The sequence below is a fragment of the Lutjanus erythropterus genome, chromosome 13 (assembly GCF_056507025.1).
Source record: "Lutjanus erythropterus isolate fLutEry1 chromosome 13, fLutEry1.hap2, whole genome shotgun sequence".
In the NCBI taxonomy this organism is placed as follows: domain Eukaryota; kingdom Metazoa; phylum Chordata; class Actinopteri; order Lutjaniformes; family Lutjanidae; genus Lutjanus; species Lutjanus erythropterus.
Genome location: NC_139329.1, coordinates 23,408,673 through 23,428,284, shown reverse-complemented (window position 1 = coordinate 23,428,284; position 19,612 = coordinate 23,408,673). Strand labels below are relative to the sequence as shown.

At 38.9% G+C, this 19,612-nt stretch overlaps 1 protein-coding gene across 1 annotated transcript; it reads left to right on the top strand.

Moving 5' to 3' along the window:
* Positions 1-553: 553 nt before the first annotated feature.
* LOC146316582 (CD81 antigen-like) lies at positions 554-15,592 on the top strand. The gene is made up of 8 exons (XM_084734695.1): positions 554-774; positions 2,467-2,581; positions 11,430-11,527; positions 12,155-12,229; positions 12,427-12,540; positions 12,657-12,755; positions 14,520-14,603; positions 14,752-15,592. Exons 1-8 carry the CDS (start codon positions 709-711, stop codon positions 14,815-14,817), a joined length of 717 nt encoding a protein of 238 aa, XP_084590821.1. The 5' UTR covers positions 554-708; the 3' UTR covers positions 14,818-15,592.
* The last annotated feature ends 4,020 nt before the right edge of the window (positions 15,593-19,612 follow it).

Genomic DNA, 19,612 nt, shown 5'->3' with positions numbered 1-19,612 from the left:
ATAAAATAATTTTTAAAAAGTAAAAATAACAATTTTTACATTTTATTTTTCTGTTAATTATTTATTATACATTAAATATAATTTTATCATATTTATCTCATGATTTTGACTTTTAACTCATAATTATGACTTTTTATTTTACTGCAATGGGTTTCTTTAAGATCTCAACCCAGGATGAATTTCTTCCTTTAACATGTTCATTCACACATTTTTCTATTAAAATACTACACACGGGCGTATATGAAAAATGTTTCACATATAAACCTACCAATATGTTTCATCACTATATGTGATTCCTGCATATTTTTAAAAAATTTAAACATGTTTTATTAATAAAAGATTGAGATTTTTTCTAGTCCCTTTTCTCTGGTAGTAAAACATGTGAACGGTGCAGAGTTTGGCCTACATTTCGTCTGACCATAATAATACATTTATAAAAGTGGACTCGCTGTTCGCTCTTGCGGATGGGGAGCTTGTTGTTCCCTCAGAAGCCTCCTTCTTCTCCTCCTGTCCGCTCCACTTGGTGGGCAGTTCTCCGTCTCGGTTTTCACTCTTGATTATAAAGGAGGAGTTTGCAGCACAGAGGCGCTTACACCCCAACTGGCCTGAATAAACCCAGTCCTCTGGCAGAGACTGACTGACTGTGTGATCCGGGACAGTAGACTGTTTGATTTGGGCAAAAGGACGAGCTGATAAAAAACTGGCAACATGGCTGTAGCGGGCTGCACGAAATGCATTAAATACATGTTATTTTTCTTTAATTTTATTTTCTGGGTGAGTTGAACTTTTTTTTTTTACTCTAAAATTTAGTTTTAAATTTTACTAACATGTTTATACTTTCTTTTAACTTTCTGTCTTCTTACTGTTTGATTAAGCGACCAAACAGCTGTTCATGTTCACATCTGGGAAGGTCAGAGCTGAGTTTCCCGCCCTGTTGTATTAATTATGCTGCCGTGTCTTTGAAAGGAGAAGCAGCATCAATAGAGGAGGCACAGCACTCAAAATCTTGGCCCGACAGACAGGAGCTGAAATGCTCTCACCCTTCATCAACACTTATTTTCTGCATGGCTGAGCACCACTGTGAGGTGGCTGAAAGAGAAGGAGAGATGGGTGGCCTTCCGTCTCCTTTTTTCCCCTCCAGCATGTCTCACATTATCATCATTTGATTGAATTAACTCATGTTTATACTAATCAGTATACCAGACAGGAAGGTCTGATTTCTGATGTTGTTTTGGAAGGGAAACTGAACAAAATGTTCCTGAGTACTGGATGATCTCTTGTTATTTCGAGGAGTCTGGTTCTCTCCAGATTAAACACGCATCAAGAAGAAGATTGGACAGGGTTAATAGAGTTTCTGGGGGAGGGGAGAGCTGTTTTCCCTCTGACATTTCCTTTGTTCCTACCTGGTCACCAGACTGTAGCATGTGCTGCCTTTGAACCTTTAAAGAGTTCAGAAAACACCTCGGCCGGCTGATGGTGCTGGTTTATTATTCATTTACTGTACATTCAGCCTTCAAACTGAACTTTCCTCAAGTCTGTCTCGTTAGAGTGATTTCAGTAATAAGGGACTTGCCTCAGTGGTTCAGTGGCTGTCTGCCTTTTACACTTCATTACATTACATCAGACTTGTCCACTCGTGGCCTTGCACAGTAAGAATTGGTGACTTGTTTGTGACTTTCCATTTGGTTTGTCTGCACAGAGCAGCTGTCTTTTTTTAGATAAGTACAGAATCACCATATCCTGGACATACCGAACTTGATGGAGTGTTTCCTCTGTTGGTTTTGCTGCTGTGCCTGTCATTGTGAAAACTCTGAGCCCTCTCTTCCTCATTTTGCTATTTTTCATGCTGAGGATTCAGTTTCCTGTTTCTTGGAGAACAATGGAGTGCAGTCCTGCCACTGAATGTGCAGATACCTTCATATAAACACTGTCTATAGAGAAAAGGAACGTCAGCATGTGAACAAGTTATACTCTTAGTTTTGCTCCATAAGCATTTATATGACACTTTTATCGGGATATATCTGTTTTATCAGATACAAAATAGAAGAGAGATCCAGGGAGATAAAGTTGAACAGCAAATTTCCTGAGTTAAGCAATGTTGTGAGGACGTGGTCTTTGTGCTGGAGGTCACTGAGGTGTCAGGATGTCCTTTCATCAGTTCTCTTAGAGGACAGTTCACTGCCTCACGGCACAGCTGGTCACGCACACACAGAAACATTAGCAGAAAGGTTTGGACACTGATTTGATCTTAGGAGAGTTGGGCTGAAGTCACGGCACCCTCTCATGTCGTCATATAAAGAAAAAAAGCCTTAAAAATTGATTACTACAGGTTTGTTTTAATATTCGTGCTCAGATCTCTCCGGATATCAGACATTTTAAACTGCTCTGATCCTCCCCGGGGTTTCATCAAAGTAAAGGAAAAACATAAAAGAAAATAATTAAACCCTTTTTTCTGTCTTTGGACAGCTGGCCGGAGGTGTGATCTTAGGTGTGGCTTTGTGGCTCCGCCATGACAGTCAGACCAGCAACCTCCTCATTCTTCAGTTTGAAGGCCACCAGGCACCAGGCACCTTCTATATCAGTGAGTATACACCCTCAACTGTACAGCTTCACAACCTGCCTTTCGTTTAAATAGCATAAACAGAGCCAATATAATCTGTATTTTAGAGTTTGACATGACAAACTGGCAGATGCTATTTGCACCCATGGTGGAATAGCAAATATGGCTATTTACATCTGGGTATATAGCCTAGCATGGCAGAGACAAGCACCGTGGTTTCTGTAGCCAACAATGCTTTTTGTACCCGGTTTGCATGAGACAAACCATGTTTTTCCCCTAAACCTAACCAAGTAGTTTTTTTTTGCCTGTGACTGAAAACTGAAAATAATATAAAAAACTGTAAATTGTACGTCAGCTAAATCCAAAAGGGAAGTTAACACTGCCTTCTAATTACACACAAGACTGAAATCCCAGTCTTCCAGAGCAGGACTCAAACCCTGCCCTCTCACAGGCGAGTCATGCACTTAACCCCTTTAATCCACTGCAACTTCATACCTACAGTCAGTTTGTTTCTCTGTAGAACTTTTCACGCCACACGTAGCTCCAGGATAAGAAAGGTTTCACACTGGCAGAATCCTGGCACAATCCAAAGCGGACTAACCCCAACGAGAAAACTCAGCTGAGGTAGAACTCAACTAGCCCTGATTTTGCAGGGTTATCCCCTGAGAACTGACTAAACCCAGCCCCAAAAGCTGCCAGTGTGAAACAGGGCTAAAAGATCAAAGTAGTAGTAAAGGATTATTCTGTAAATCCGGGGTTAGAAGAGGTTCAGTGTGAATTGTATAGCCCTGGGCTTAGTTTAGCCCTGGGCTTAACTTAATCCTGGGATAGCAATGTGTGTGTGAAGGGGGGTAAGTTACCCCAGGGTTAACTTTTAGCCCTTTTATGGTTAAACTCAGGGCTATTAGCTATTAGTTTATGCATGGCAGAGACAAACCATAATCTTTTCCTGAACCTGACCAAGTAGTTTTGTTCCCTAAACCTGACCAAACTTTAAAATATATATCTTTTTAAAAGCTGAAAATATTAAGTCAACTAAGTCTAAACATTAAAAGTCGCCACTGTCTTCTAGTTTCACACAGGACTCAAACCCCAGTGTCCCATGTCGAGTCTCCCAAGGGAGAGCCTTGTGTTTGTGTTTAACCCATTCATCCACCACAACCTCCTCTCTACAGAGACTTTGTTGCTCATTTGAGCCTAACTAGAGGACCAGGTGTAAATAGCTGAATCAGTGCAGTGAGACTGTTAACCCCTGATGCAAAAGGACACTCCATTTATTTATTTTAAAGGTCCAGTGTTTAAGATTCATGGACATTTATTGGCAGAATATTACAGGAATTGAATATATATTCATAAGTATGTTTCCATTAGTGTATAATCATCTGATAAAATAAAAGTTATTGTGTTTTCATAACCTGAGTGTTTATGTCTACAGAGGGCGTGGGTCCTCTTCCATGGAGGATGTTTCTACTTTTGCATTTCTCATGAGTTTCAAAGCCACTGTAAGCTCACTTAAACACACAAGGGAGGGAGAGACAGGTTGGTTGTAATCTGCAAGCTCACCGCTAGATGCCACTAAATCCTACACGCTAATATTTCACATTTCAATCCTAAATGTGAGTGTAGTGGCCTCTTTTTTAACATAAACAGGGTGGACAAAATAACAAGTTTATCTAACAATATAATACAATTCAACAGACAATTGCCTAGATAGATAATAGTCTTCACAAAATGAGTATTTATTGCAGGGCTATTATATAAATACTGCATAAATGTGTTCCCACCCATTTCCTAATCCTCACTGAGACACTCCTTTTCCTTGGTATTTCTATCATCATCAATATGACAGGAAGCTTACCGTAAACACAGTGATGACACTTGACTGATTCACAGAAATACCTGTCTTTCACGCTCAGCTGGGACCATATGAGTAATGTCCAGAAATAGTAGGAGTGGCGTGACCTCTAAGAAAAGACCAGGAAACAGGACCTGCGTAAATCCGCAGCGTGACTTAAGAGTGGCACAGCCGGCGTCTGCACCTCAGTGTTTTTACTCCGCTGTCATTCTGACACTGACGACCGCCAACTGTAGGTGATGTTCTCTAACTCAGATAAAAAATACATGTTTATGACTTCAAAAAGTCCCAGCAGTGTGGTTCTTTCAGGAGAGAGGCCAGATGCTCAGACAGATGTTGAGACAGATGTGGGATCTATGAAAACTAACAGTCCGTGAGCATGGTGCACAAATAAAGCCATCACGTTCCTTCTGTCACTCACACTTGAAAGCATTTGAATTTCCAGGATCCATTGTGTAATGCAGTGCAGCAGTCTGTCTATATATCTTTGTAACAGTACTGCATGTTCAGCTAAATCACACAAACAGAAATATGTCTCTCAGGTTGTTCTCACTGCATGAACTAAAGTCATAAATTGTCATGTCTCCTCCACTGCCCTCAGCAATCCGCAGATTGGCCCTAAAACCTACAATACATGATGTGAATTAAACATTTCAAAGGTCCACCGTCTTGGTCTGTTGTGGTGGTGAACTCTTGTGAGCCCACTAATTTACATCTGGGCTGCTGCTACGCTCCCATACTTACCCCTCAGTAAGTATACAGAGCGAATACAAACCCGGGCTTTTTATAGAAAGAAGGCACACTCGTGATTTTAAAGGCAGGGCGGCAAGAGAGGCCCACCCAAGCGAGATCAAGGGGATGTTTCTTTTTTTTTTCTCCTCCCTTGAACATACGCCCTTTGCATAATTCAAATAACCTTGTACATCTGCACATTAACCCTCAAATTAGAGTTTGGGATGGATGTTTTTAGCATGCTGGCACACCAAAGTGGTCTTTATGTAAGGCTGGAAATACACATTCTCCTACGTCTCAACCAGTGCCTGAAATCATTATTGGTGGCAGTTGTCAGTAGTCTGGTCCTCTCATACTGTAGGAGATACACTAAGTGTGACAGACTTTCTTATACAAGATGTTCCAGTGGCTTTAAACTGTATGTATAATGCAGAGCCTTAGCCTGAATAGCTTTTCTGCTTTATTTCATATCTAAAAGATATGCAAGACATTGCATTGTGGGTAAGCAAGCTATGAAGAAAGGCAAAGTGGACACAGAGATAAAATTGCATGTGTATATCACTGTACACAGAGAGAAAGCGTTCATCAGAGGCCTCACAGCTCCTGAAACCTGCTCTGTTGATATTTTGTGCAAACAGGAAATTTCTAACATCCCCCTCATGAAAATGGTAATAAACAAAGATCTGTTGGGTTTTAAAGTCTCGTTCAGTCCGAGTCACTCTCAGTCTGCGTGAGGAAAGGAGAAAGAGCTGGTTTCTAATGTTGTTCAAATGTTTCAACTGCTTTCAGTGGAAACTTCACCTATCTGCAGCACTTGCACTTAAACATGATGGTGCAATATGGTGGCTTCTGGTGGCTGTGGAAGAGGACCTGCGCCCTCTGTAGATGTAAACAACTCATTCTAAAGTAACGGAAACTCAATCGTTCTTGTTTTCAGGTGATTATACGCTGATGAAACCATACTTACACTAATGAAATCAATCATATTATACTCCAATTCTGTCATATTTTGCCAACCGATCCCCATAAATCTTACACACTGGACACTGGTGGAATAGTTTGACATTTTGGAAAATATTTTAATTTGCTGTGAGTTAAAAAATCAGTACCACTCTCATGTCTGTATGGTAAATATTAAGATACCACCAGGGGAAAGTTAGCTTGGCTTAGCTTAGCTTAGCTTAGCATAAAGACTGCAAACAAGGGAGAAAAGCTAGCCCATCTCTGCCCAAACAAAAGCTGCCTAGTAGCAGCTAAAGCTCACTAATGAACAAGTTATATAGTCTGATATTAGCCTGAATTGTGAACTTGTTACACTTCATTTCCATATTCAGCCAACTCAGTGGAGTGGGCAGATTTGAAGGTGTGGACCCAGGCTGCATGATATATCTTCTTTGTTTTATCTGTACAAAAACAAAAAAACTTGTGAGTTTTGGAGGTGCTGGTAGGCGGATTTTGTTACAGTATCTCTGGACAGCCAGGCCACCTGTTTCTCTCCGTGCTGCCAACTCTTCACCAATAAAAGTAGCTAGCACAAAGTCGACAGATGATGTCATTCATATTGATGACATCTTTGTGCATTCACTTGCACCGTGCCTAGGGGGAGAGATCATCTAGAGAACTCTTTTGCAAAATAATCACAAACTCACTAAAGGAACATCATGTATTTCAAGTGAAAAAGTTTGAAAAATATACAAAGAATAGGAGAAGATAAAACAAACTGTATAAATATAATATAATAAAAAATATTTATAATATAAATATAAAACAACCTATAGGGACATCTAATCCAGAGATCTGGAGAGAAATGGTGAGAGAGTAGTGCAAATGAACTCTTGGCATGTTTTCAAGCTATAGGAACGTCCTTATCCACAGATTTGGAGAGAAAAAGAGCGGTAGAAGCTGCCTGCCCCAAACACCACACTGACTGCCTGTAGCACAAAGCAAGAGGAGGGGGAGAGTAAAAACCCTGGCACTGTTGCCAGAAGAGCCGTGAACTGATTACACTGAATTAATTACAATATATTACAATATATTATATTGTAATTTATGATGTAATTAAGTCACAAAATTTGTCGCTAGTCACTTTTTAGAAATAAAGACAATCTGAGTCATTATATCTGGCAAAACGTCACCAAGTTAGCAGCAGTGGTTTCTCTGTTTTTGGTCTTTATTCTAAAGCAAAGCTAACTAACTGCTGGCTCCAGCTTCATATTTAATGGACAGATATCAAAGTGGTAAGGGAGCAGACAGTTAGCTTAGCATAAAGTACTGGTAAAGGGAAAGCAGGTAGCCCGACTCTGTCTGAAGGTATTGTAACAAAATCCATCCTTCCAGCACCTTTATAGCAGATTTTGTTACCCTTGGACAGAGCCAGGCTAACTCGTTCCCCTGTTTACAGTCTTAAAATCTGATTTTTGACCGGTTGGTTCTTCTGATACATATGAGTGCTATCAGTGCCAAAACATGTATGTTTCATGTCCTCTTTATTGCTACGGTAAACTAACCAGCTACTGGCTCCAGCTTCATATTTGGTGTACAGGTGCGATAGTGGTATCAATCTTCAACTTTCATCTAACTTTTGGGAAGAAAGTGTCTATTCCTTTTACGTGGTGTGAAGGCACAGTGACACTTTAACTATTTACAATCCACACTCCTAAATTATCTCTGAATTATGAATAATCTTGAAACTACTGTAAGGTGAGATAGAAACATTATGCAACTTTAACGTTAAGTTCTTCAAGAACTTACGACACAAATGTATTCTGCGTCTTTTGTTCAACTCTGTTTTTAATAATTAATCCTCACCTCATCATTTATCCATTGACATACACTATGACTGGGTTCATCTCGGTTTATCGGTGTCGTGCTCCAACAGTGTGAGCGTGGCTTTACAGCTCTTTTTTTTTTTTTTTTTTTTAAGATACTGGATGAGAAAAGAAGAAGAAAAGTCCAAGTGGGGCTTTTAGCTGGTCCTCACCTCCCCTTTTTCCCCCTCTGGAGATTACACAGGCAGACAAGAAATAAATGAACTTCCCTGGTGGTATAAAATTGCCTGTCTCCCTTAAAGTCTCAATGGCCTTCAAACCTCAAAGGGTGTTGTCATAGTAATGGAAGGCAGTGGAAATAATGCCTGCTTTGCCGCATTGCAAACATCAAGTCCTGAAAGAGAACGAGTGAGAGCCGTGGGATGAAGCGGGGGGGTGTTGGGTCGAGGCAGAGAGAAAAAGAGGGAGTGTAGATGTAAGTATGGGGAGAGGTTGTGCGTGATCTGTGAGGTACAGTGTGAGGTGTCTTAGTCCTGCAGACTTCACAGAGTCACAGCCTCTTTCTGGGGCTGCCTGTCCCCTTTTGGACCACTCTGTCAAGCTACATTAGACGCTGCGTGTGTTTTGTTCGCATGTGTGCCAGAATAGAAAACCCAGAAACAGACTGCTCCCAGACCATCCCACTAAAAGCAGTGGTGGCAGAAGAAGAAATGTCCCCATATCCTTTACTTCATTGAAATTACAAATACTCTAATTTATATTGCTGTCAGGTAGTTTATTTCAGTGGTTCCCAGCGTCACGCTCTGCCCCCCCCAAAGGGTCACAAGATAAATAAAAAAGGGTTAGACAAAAAGGGTCATGAGATAATTAACAGGCTATGAAAGAAAGTGCTGTGACGTAAATTTATATTCATAGTTTGGACTTTTCTCTAATTTTTCCTTTATTGCAGTTGGATCATTGGCTCATTTGACCTCTTTGGGTCTTGAGCAGTTATTTAAATGAAGTCATTTGGGAAATCTCAATTAGTTGGAACTTCTCATGACATCAGATACATCTGAAATGTGAAAAGGGACCCAAAAAAGTCCCCTCCTGTTGGAGTGTAGCCCCCCAGCCTCTAACTAACTCTTCCTGTAATCACTCTGATGAAAACAAAAATATTACATAAACTTGTATTGTAGCAAGCAAAGCAAAGATTTTGTTGAGTCTTGATGCTGGAAGCAGCAGCTGATGAAAAAACACCTCATAGTCAATTTATTAGCTGTTCTGGAGCTTTCAGTCATATCACATAATCTACAAAGTGCAGAAAGATGAGACGGACTTAAAGAGCTCTGCAAAAACAGAAATGATCACATCAACAATTCCCATGATGACTGAATAAACATTATTTGCTGATGAAGATCATGATATGATCTAAAGCTCCAGAACAGCTACTAAATGGACCTTGAGGTGAGATCATTTTGTCAGCTTATGAAAACTGTTGTACACAGTTGCCACTAGGGTTGCAATGGAATGAGACTTTCACAATACGATAACCGTCTCAGGAAATATACTCATATACGTTGTTTCACCATTGTTTGGTTGTATTTGGTCGAACAAACACTTTGTTATAATTTCACGAAACTTTATGTCTTGACAGACATGCGACTAAGAAAGCAGAATTCAATTCCAGAGACAAGAAAATATATATGGTATGATAAGCATACATTTTGATACCATTTTAATACCCTGATTGTCACTGCCTCTCATTTACTCACACACACAAACTTTAGACATAAATACATTGAAAAATGTGTGAATATACATAGATTAAACTTGATATGTATCTCAAAAATTTGATTTTGATCTCAAAAGACCATCCTGGTCATTTGAAAGTAAAAAGAAACAAGCTTGTTATGTCTTCCACTGATTTGCAAATTTACCAGACCTCTATCGCTCGCTCCTCATCTCTGCTTGACACTGACATAACACACCCAAATCTCTGACTGAACTGTTGTGGTTGGGTTGCATTGTGGGTATCATAGTTGCCAGGTTTAAAAGGTCCAGTCTGTAAGATTTACAGGGATTACTCGTCAGAAAATGTCAGAAGTATGTTGTCATTAGTGTAAGAGTTGTTGTTTTTGTTACCTTAGAATGAGACGTTTATGTCTACAGAGTTTGCAGGTCCTCTTCTCCTCTCAGTCTGCTACGCACCACTGCCATGTTCTGCAGTAACCCAGAACCCAGAACCAAACACTGGCTCTAGATACGGCCTTTTGTGTGTTTTATAAGTTGCGTGACCACCATTGATTCTCCTACACGCTTAAAAGGGAACAGTGAGGCAAGCGCTATTCAGTTGGTTGCAATGTACAGCCTCACTGCTAGATGCCACTAAATCTTATGCACTGGTCCTTTAAAAGGTGAATCCATAATATAACACTATAAACTATAATTGTGAAAGAAGCTACATTGTATGATGAATACTTTTGAGTTTTTAAAAAAAAAAATTCTGATAAAACTTAGGTACTTTTGCTTAAAATTAGTGTATTTTGCAGAACCTTTACTTGTAATTGGGTGTTTATTATAGTTTGGTATTGTTACTTTTACTGAAGTAAAAGATCTGACTTCCTCTTCCACCACTGCTAATAATAAAATAATCAAAACTGTGTGCCACGGGACCATTTTCCCTCAGCTCTGACAGCTTTTAACTGTTTAAGACAAGTGACAGATGCATTTAGAGGAGCCTGCACCAGATTGACAGCATGTTATGATACCTTTTATAATCTAATGAATGCTTTATGTCATGCTTCTTTGTGCTCTAAATTAAACTCACAACACAGATAGTACAATAGATATTTTTTAACCTTCACTCTGTGTACAAACAATAAGCGGCTGCATGACACATAAGCCAGAGCTCTGCTGTAACTAGAGCTTTATTGCTATTCATTGACTTTTTACTGCAACACAACTACCTACACTGGAGCTGCTTGAACACTTCTGTTTATCGTTAAAAGGTGTGGAAAATTAGGGTTTTTGTCATCACGGTGGATAAAGGTGAAAAGTGGGTTTTTGGTTCAATTTGTAAAACGTTACTCAAATGTTTTAGAGTCTTCTTTCCATCATTTTAATCACACAATAATGTGTGCGTATATATGGGCGGGTTTCTTTGTATTCACATGGTTCCCTCTGTTTCCTGGGGAAGGATAATGGCCGGGGTCAGGGGTCGGTGCAGAGGGGGTTTGTGGGGGGTTGGGGGTGTCTGGAAGGCATTTCCTGGCCTGACAGCTGAACAGAGTCAGCTCCTGCCGTGTTCTCTCTCAGGATCTGAGGGCAGTTTATCTCCAGGATGTCAATAATGTCATGTCATCCTACAGGGAAGGCAAGAGAAACATCCAGGAAGTCCATTTCCAAACAACGCCTGGATCAATGACTGGGCAGCAGCAGGCACACACTGCTCTGACAGTGCTGCCCCCTAGTGGTGCTGAGGACACAACGCCGCCATGAAGAACTAACACTTCTGTTGTCCCTGTGTTTACAGGTGTGTACATACTGATAGCTGTTGGAGCTGTGATGATGCTCGTCGGCTTCCTCGGATGTTACGGTGCCATTCAAGAGTCTCAGTGCCTGCTGGGAACAGTGAGTACCTCTCTTTTTTTTACTTTTATCCAGCAGACGCTCCTTTTCTGTTTAAACTAAAGGGACAGTTCCCTCCAAAATCAAAGACACCCCAAACTACACCCTCCAATTGTATCACAGTACAGAAAGATGCGTGTATCTAGTCATTAATGAGAAGCTACAGCTCAGCAGAGGAGGATGCCATTAATGTTTAAATTAGGGAAGGGCGGATCAATTCTGCAGGATTGATACATCGTTTTCCCATCAGTCTTAAGATACTCATTTGGTATAGATTCCTTTAAAAAAAAAAAGATTGATAATACAAATATTTAAATAGAAAAATATACTTCCAAATGTTTTCAGTACTTTTGTATACCAGCTGTTCCAAAAAACAGCCCTGACATCCTTAGCTTTAGTTCAGTAGACAGAAAATAGTCCCTACATGAAACTGCTCACAGCAAGATCTGTCTCATTATCTTGAGTAACCAGGTCATGATTTCTGGAAAAATACATTACACTTAACTTTTTCAGAGGTCCAACGAAAAACATGCCATTTTGATTTTAGTGTGAACTGTCCCTTTAATTAATTTATTTTAATCAATAAGAAACTTTGAGGCTCAAATAATTTTCTTTATTTTGTTTGTGTAGTTCTTCTTCTTCTTGGTGATCCTCTTCGCTTGTGAGGTGGCTGCAGCAATCTGGGGTTTCATGAACAGAGACACAGTAAGAAACACACACACACACACACACACACACACACACACACACACACACACACACACACACACACACACACACACACACACGCTACATTTCACTGCAGCTCTGGGCGTTTGATGTTTGCATTGATTTTCTACCTCTGCTGTAGTGAACCTGCCCTGTTTGTTGTTGTGTCTCTGAAACATCCCAACTGTCCACAGATCTCCAAAGAACTGATCAACTTCTACGACTCCGCGTACATCAAGGCCGTGGACGTCTCAGGCTCACCCAGTAAAGACGCTGCCATCAAGGTGCTGGATGTTTTCCACACTACGGTAAGTCTTGATGAAAAATCCCTAATGTGGCACCAGTCTAAACCAGCTGTTTTGTTGTGAGTATAAGAGATAGATGACCTATTTTTGTTGAGTGACCTCTTGTGTCTCCCCTTCAGCTCGACTGCTGTGGTAAAGGTGACGACACCGCTCTCTTCAAACAAATCTCTGGCACCTTGTGTCCCAGAAAGTCTCCAGAAGATTTTCTGAGATCTCAGGTATTCACACATTCTTACTAAAATGTACAGTACCAGATATAGAGTATATTAGCATTAATTGCAGCATTTAACCAAATGTTAAGCAAATACAGCTGAATAAAGTTTAGATTAATGAGACAAAATAAATTTGTTTTCCATATGGTTTAGACTGTAACAGGTATCACACAATTATTTATAATGTTTAAATCAATGAGCAAGGTGCTATAAGGTCATATTGGATTTTTATATGATTTTTGTATCAATATGATGATGTAGCTTTATATGTCAAATATTTCATTCACTGGATTGGTAAAAAAAACAAAATACCCATCTGATTATTTGAGCCATTTCTCAGTTAATTTTCAAGAATATTTATTTAACACCAAAACCCATTAAAATTGACCCAGTTTGGATTAATATAGCACAGATGAAGTACTGGGTTAACTTTGCCAAGTACCAACGAGCTTTGGCGCAGTGTGAGTGTTGCTTTTTTGTAACTGTTGGGTTTTTGAATCAAACTAAAATATAGACCCAAATCAAGGTTTAAGGTTCAACTTTACAAGAAACTCAGGATTACACAATGAAAAGCATTTGTAGCCTCCTTCACCCTACACACAGAAAATATATCAAACAGATATTGTAATATATTAAATGTGAATAGAATAAAACAATAAAGTAGACAATAAAATAGAATTAAGTATGTAGAAGTAGAACTAAAGGAAGAAATAAATATATATATATATATATATATTGTATATGGATACAAACGTAGCATATCCAAGATTCAATATTTTATTGCAATATCAACATGGTTCATTAGAATTTGCCTTCATGAGCTCACTTCAGGACAGAAAAAGACAAAAATAGTAACTCACTCACAACGCAGTTAATAAAGTATAAAACACATCCAGCCCATAAAATAATCATACAAGCCAGAAACCATACATACAATAATTATAAAAGCATAAAACAGTGGGTAAAATTGAACAGGGCATACTTTCCCCACTCAGACATGATTAAAACAAATAAAAACACCTTGCCACCACACATCGTACTATCATGTATATATACATACAACAAATATATACAGGACAGTGTTGTTTACTGTTTGCATATAAACCCAAACTAGAATATGAATATTTTCATTCAGTGATAGACATAAAAAAGCTTAAATGTTACATAACAACTGGCACAAATTGTTCAAAATGATGTGCATATTTATTTTACCTTTATTTTCACATTGTTTTGGACATCTAACAATAAATGTGTGGCAGTTTTTTTTTTAGGTACATTTGAGCTTTTTTGTGTCTAACATCCATATGTGGAACTCAAACCTGCAAAGGATACACATATTATTAAGAATCAATAACACATACTGACATGTAAGTTTAAAAAGAGTACAACCATATCATGTTTACTTTGGATAAATAATCCAGTAGTACCATAATATAAAAAATAACAGTCATACTGCGTCAAAAAAACAAATTGTCGTGGGTGGTTTCCGTTGCATAAAGATGATCCAGTGTTGTGTCAGTGCCATATTGACCTAAATTACTCAGAAGTGTGATAAAGAATTTTATTTCATCCCTTTTTACCCCTCATTAATATTTATGTCAGTAATAGTTAAAATATTACAGTACATAATTAATTATTCAGAGCTGTGCGGTCAGAGGCAGCTGATACTTAGCACCTTGTTTTGACAGCAGACCCAGCTTTCCATTACATGTAATCCATTACAGTGTGAGGGGTTAAAAAGATTCTTACTGTGCCTCTGTGTCCTCCCAGAGCTGTCATGAAAAACTGGTCGAGCTGTTCTCGGAGAAGCTCTACCTGATTGGTCTGGCTGCCTTGGTGGTTGCTGTCATCATGGTGAGTGTCAGATTGAAACAGCTGTGGTGTGAAAAGGCTCAAAAACATGGCGAATGTTTTCGCTGCTTTTATCGGCTGCGATAAGGACGCAGATGCTTGAATAAAAGACTTATTGAATCAAGCCATTTATGTCTCTTTTCCCGTTTAGATCTTCGAGATGATCTTCACCATGGTGCTCTGTTGTGGGATCCGTAACAGCCCCGGGGTATACTAAAAGTCACATCAGTGCGCCATCAGCCTCTAATGAAATTATTTTATTGTGCTTCTATGCATCAGCTCCCCTTCCTTTTCATTATAACATTACAAGATGCATATCTCTCTTTTTTTTTATTTTAGATTAGAAAATACAGCTTGTTTTTAATATTGTTAATCCACCAACACTTGTCTGTCTTACACAGTAATTTAGCTTCTGGCAGTCAGCTGTTTCTTTATTTATCATACAACACATACATTTGAATATTTTATACATACAGTTGTGAAATATTTCTCTGACGTCATTGAACTTAATGCTGTTTTTATGGATGTATAAATTGTATATATACTTGTCATATGTTAATAACACTTTGGAGAGTCCCTGATTGATTGTTACAGTGTTATAATATAATTTAAGCAGCAGAGTTTCATAGGTTTCTGAGGTTATTGTACTGTCTCACTTACGATGGCAAGTTAACCTGTGTGTTTTTTAGTCGACTGTGTGCCTTCTTTCTTCTTTGAACCATCTTTATGCTGTCTTCCCTTTATTAACATGTGAAACACACACCCTTACATAATTACTCAACCTGTTTTCATGAAGCTAATAAATTATGTCACCTTTCTGTTTTCTTTTTTTTTTTTTTTTTTGGCGGAGTTTACACTACGTCGGTGTTTCCCAGCCTTTTGGTTTGTGAGTAGTTGAACCACAGAGGGATTTTCACCTCTCAGATTATTTCACTTGAGTACTTTTTAGACAATACAGGAAAAAGTCAGGAAAATAAAATTCTGTATCCAAATTAGTTGAGTGAGTTTGAGTTTTCTTTTCTTTTTTCTTACTGGGGTAATAATCACTGCACAACACAGATGTTCACAATAGTTAAAATATTTTTCACAGCCTCCTGCATGGATCTAATTAAGTCCAAATAATCCATTATTATAATCCAAATTCTCAATTAATATGTCTAGTGAGAAAGAAGGTAACATCTGCACACTTCATGCCACAAAAGTTTAATAATGACAGTTTGACTGCAGTTGGGTCTTTGCCAGGTCAGAGTGTGTGAAAAATGGAAACCAAAGCCACATTTATACATCGTGCACCATGTGGTGAACCATCAAAACCATCCAGGGTGATAAGCATGCAAAACACTCCAACAATTCATTAAATTAAAAAAGGTACACAGTGAAAAACAAGAATACTAAAGCCATACATGAAAATATAAAACAAATATGAAACCATGTAAGATTCCTCCTCATGTACATCAAAGTCTACATGACCTGCAATCAAAAATATATATTCTATTAGTTGAGAAGAAAAGGATAATACATTTTAAATTCATATAAAGCCTCACATAATCTGTTAGATCTCCATTTTACCGAAGGATGCTCTATCTGTACAGGACTCCCTGTCACACCTACATACAGGCCTGCAGTATTTGCCGTGTGTCACCACAGGGGGGCGGTGTCATATCAAAACCCTGTCAGCTCATCCTGCACAGTCTTTCCCACTGCAGCACAGATGAATACATTAAAAACTCAACCGACTTGTATTTCTGGCACCATGGCAACAGACACACCCAACACACACACAGTGTTTGTCCTGTCAACAGGTTTATTTTCTCATCAGAGGACGCAACGCTGCTGTCAGGACGTCAGTCTGGATTTCATGTCAACATGTATTTACTGTACGTTTCTAAGATTGGTGGGAATATATTATTAGAGGACAAAACGTTTTAGAAGCAAACCACAACACGGTGTAGGTTCCTGGACAAGATAAGAAAAATAAATACAACACAATACATAAAAGGAGACATTCTCTTGTTTTCACAGCGACTTTTGTTTCACTATCTGTTTTATGATGCAGTTTAACTGCCTTTTAAATGGCCATAAACCCGTATCAGCACCTCTCTTAAATGTTTTGACAAAAATTAACATTATAACCATCATGAACACAGGATTTATTGCAAGAGTGCTGACTCCACTGCAATATTATTTTATTCCATATACATAGGTAACGCTTTAACCATAATCAATCAATGACAAATTAATAGTTAATTACACTTAGTTAACAGTTATTACTGTTAACAAACAATTAACTTATAATAAACGATGTTCACTCCATGCATCGGACTTAAAGATACGAGTATATCGGTTCAGACGGCCTGTATCGGTTTAAAAGCTAAACGTGAATCGGAAACAAATCGATGCAACACTATCGTATCGATACATCTCATTGGGACGCGCATATGTTTCATTTTTGGCATCAATAAAGTGCCGTTGTAACTTTCCTCCGCTTTCTCTTTCGTCCTGTCTCTGCCTGCACCGCCCTCGCTGGACGCCTGCTGCCGCGCTCACACAAAACAAGCGCCCCCCCCCCTCCCTCTCCTGCGCCTGCGACGGCGCTGAAAACAGCGACAGAAGTGACGTTTTACCGCGTCGGACCACCAAACTTTCAGAACGCGCAAGTGTAGAATAAGTTTTTATTATAGGAAGATGAGAAACACTGTTGCAAATAATTTATGCAAAACGTGTCTGACAGCAGAGAACAGAGACACGAGTCTGATCCATCATGTCACTGTGAGAGCAGGTTCCTCCACACTAATCAAAACCACAGCACTCTTCATATGAAACAGCAGCAGATCATCTTAGGGCAAAAATACTGATATTTTAAACAGTTTTAAAGTTTGTTCACAGATTCTCATTTAGGCTACAGTATCTCATTTACACATGAGACTCATAATAAGATGTTAACCACTGTAATGTCTCCTCTGTCTCTCCTGTTACTGTATTTGGTTAAACTATCAGGATTTCTTTTTGCAACTAGTAGTACAAGTTTGACACATTGCATTGTCTTGTATTGCATCATGTTGTATCCTGAAAGGTCTGAATCAGATCGAACCGAATCGTTGGCCATTTAAAAATTTCTAAGACATATCGTATCATTTAACATGTATCGAGATACGAATCGGATTGGTCTCAGTCAGTGAGATACACACCCCTACTAGTTATGTAATAAATCATGTTATCTTATCATTGGTTTGTGCGCTATAAAATAAAAGTAGATTTTATATGATAGTCTCCTATAGCTGATAGGAGACAATAACAATTACAGTGGTTATATTAGTAAACTATTTTATTGCTGCACACATGACTAGAAGAGTGCAGTCAGTAGAGTACAGATCTGCACCAGGTGACTGGAAAAGATGTGGCTGTAACCCCTTTGTAATCACCAACATTTTCATCAGTAACTGTATTTTGATCACACATTTTTTTTTTCAGTAGGTCTAATGGATTACAATTACAATGATTTTGTAATCGAATTACATGTAAGTAGTTATTCTCCAGCACTGCTGGTATTCTATCAGGCATGTGTGAAATTTGATCATAATAAGAGTATGAATTCTTGAGTTAAGGCCAAAAACATGTTTTGTGAGGTCACAGTGACTTTTGACTTCCAAAATCAAATAGTTTCTTCTTTGAGTTCAAGTGGAAATTTCTCTCTTAGGATAACATGCTGTACATTTCTTTTTCTTTGATGTTGATGATGTTTTGGCAAATGAAAGAAATGCATTTTTGGTCATGTGTGGCCCATGAAATATATAAAACCAGTGAAATGTGTTATTGTTTTACTCTCACTGCTCTCATAGTGTTGTGTGCAGCCACAGCAGGCAGCTGTTTTTTAGCCCCCCGTACACGACCTGCTCAGCACCAAACAACAGACGCAGTTAGTGACATGCTGGTGAACACAGAGAAGCATTTAGCAGCTTAAGTGCCACATATTTCCCTCAAGAGTTGTTTGAAACAAAGAGCAGAGCTAAAACAGAGTGAATATTGGACTTCAAGTTTTTAATCCAACCTGCTCTTGTGGAGGGATTAGACTGAACAGGCCTGTCAGTCACAGGTCCAGGGGACAGCCTCTATTTAAAGACTATACATTTATAGATATGAGTATATTACAAGAAAAGCTACTTATGGCTCAGGACTGGAGAAAAGTGATAAGCAGTGGGGTGTGGATCTGCTGTGTCAGGAGGCTTTGGACAGGACGTGTGAACAAAATACTGAAGTTCAGGTTTATTTTTAATCTCTTTCAGCCTGAGGTGTCTTATATGTCTCTGCCCAGCGGTCCATTATCTCACAATCCCTCCATACCTGCTGCTGTATTTCACACAGAGTCCTAGCTCTACTGCGGCAACATGTCCACCTACACTAAGAAGTTAGTAAGATAACATTAGTGTGCAGGAAAATGCAGTCCAGTTTCAGAAGCAATTGAACAATCATCTCTCTCTCATGCAATATTGCTTTATTGCACATCAGGCGCATCGAATTATATTTTATATCATAGCTGATAGTGACTGACAATTAATTCAGATTATATTGGTAGAAACTTTTTTTTATTGTTGCACACATAACAAACACAACTCAAACAATATCAATCATAACATTACTAATTAGCAAATCTTTTCATTGTATGTTAACAGTGAAATAACTGACTTACCTATTTTTATATTTTTGTAATGTTTATTCATTAGGTCATTTAATGTGGTTGTATAGTTTTGTTTCAGAGATAACCACAGTCAGTCAGACAGTTGACTCCTGACGCATGAGGCAGAAAGCAGAACAGGGTTGTCACTCTCGCTGTCTCATGAAATCACTCTCTCTGACGCACACACACACACACACACACACACACACACACACACACACACACACACACACACACACACACACACACACACACACACACACACACACACTGCCCTGAGTCAATAACCTTTGGGCAAATTTCTGTCACACAATACTGGTGAACTGGGCTGGGAAGT

Coding starts and splice junctions, on each gene's coding strand:
- LOC146316582 (XM_084734695.1), top strand. CDS start 709: ATGGCTGTAGCGGGCTGCACGAAATGCATTAAATACATGTTATTTTTC. Junction 2,582..11,429: donor ACCAGGCACCTTCTATATCA/GTGAGTATACAC, acceptor CTGTGTTTACAG/GTGTGTACATACTGATAGCT. Junction 12,541..12,656: donor TGGATGTTTTCCACACTACG/GTAAGTCTTGAT, acceptor TCTCCCCTTCAG/CTCGACTGCTGTGGTAAAGG.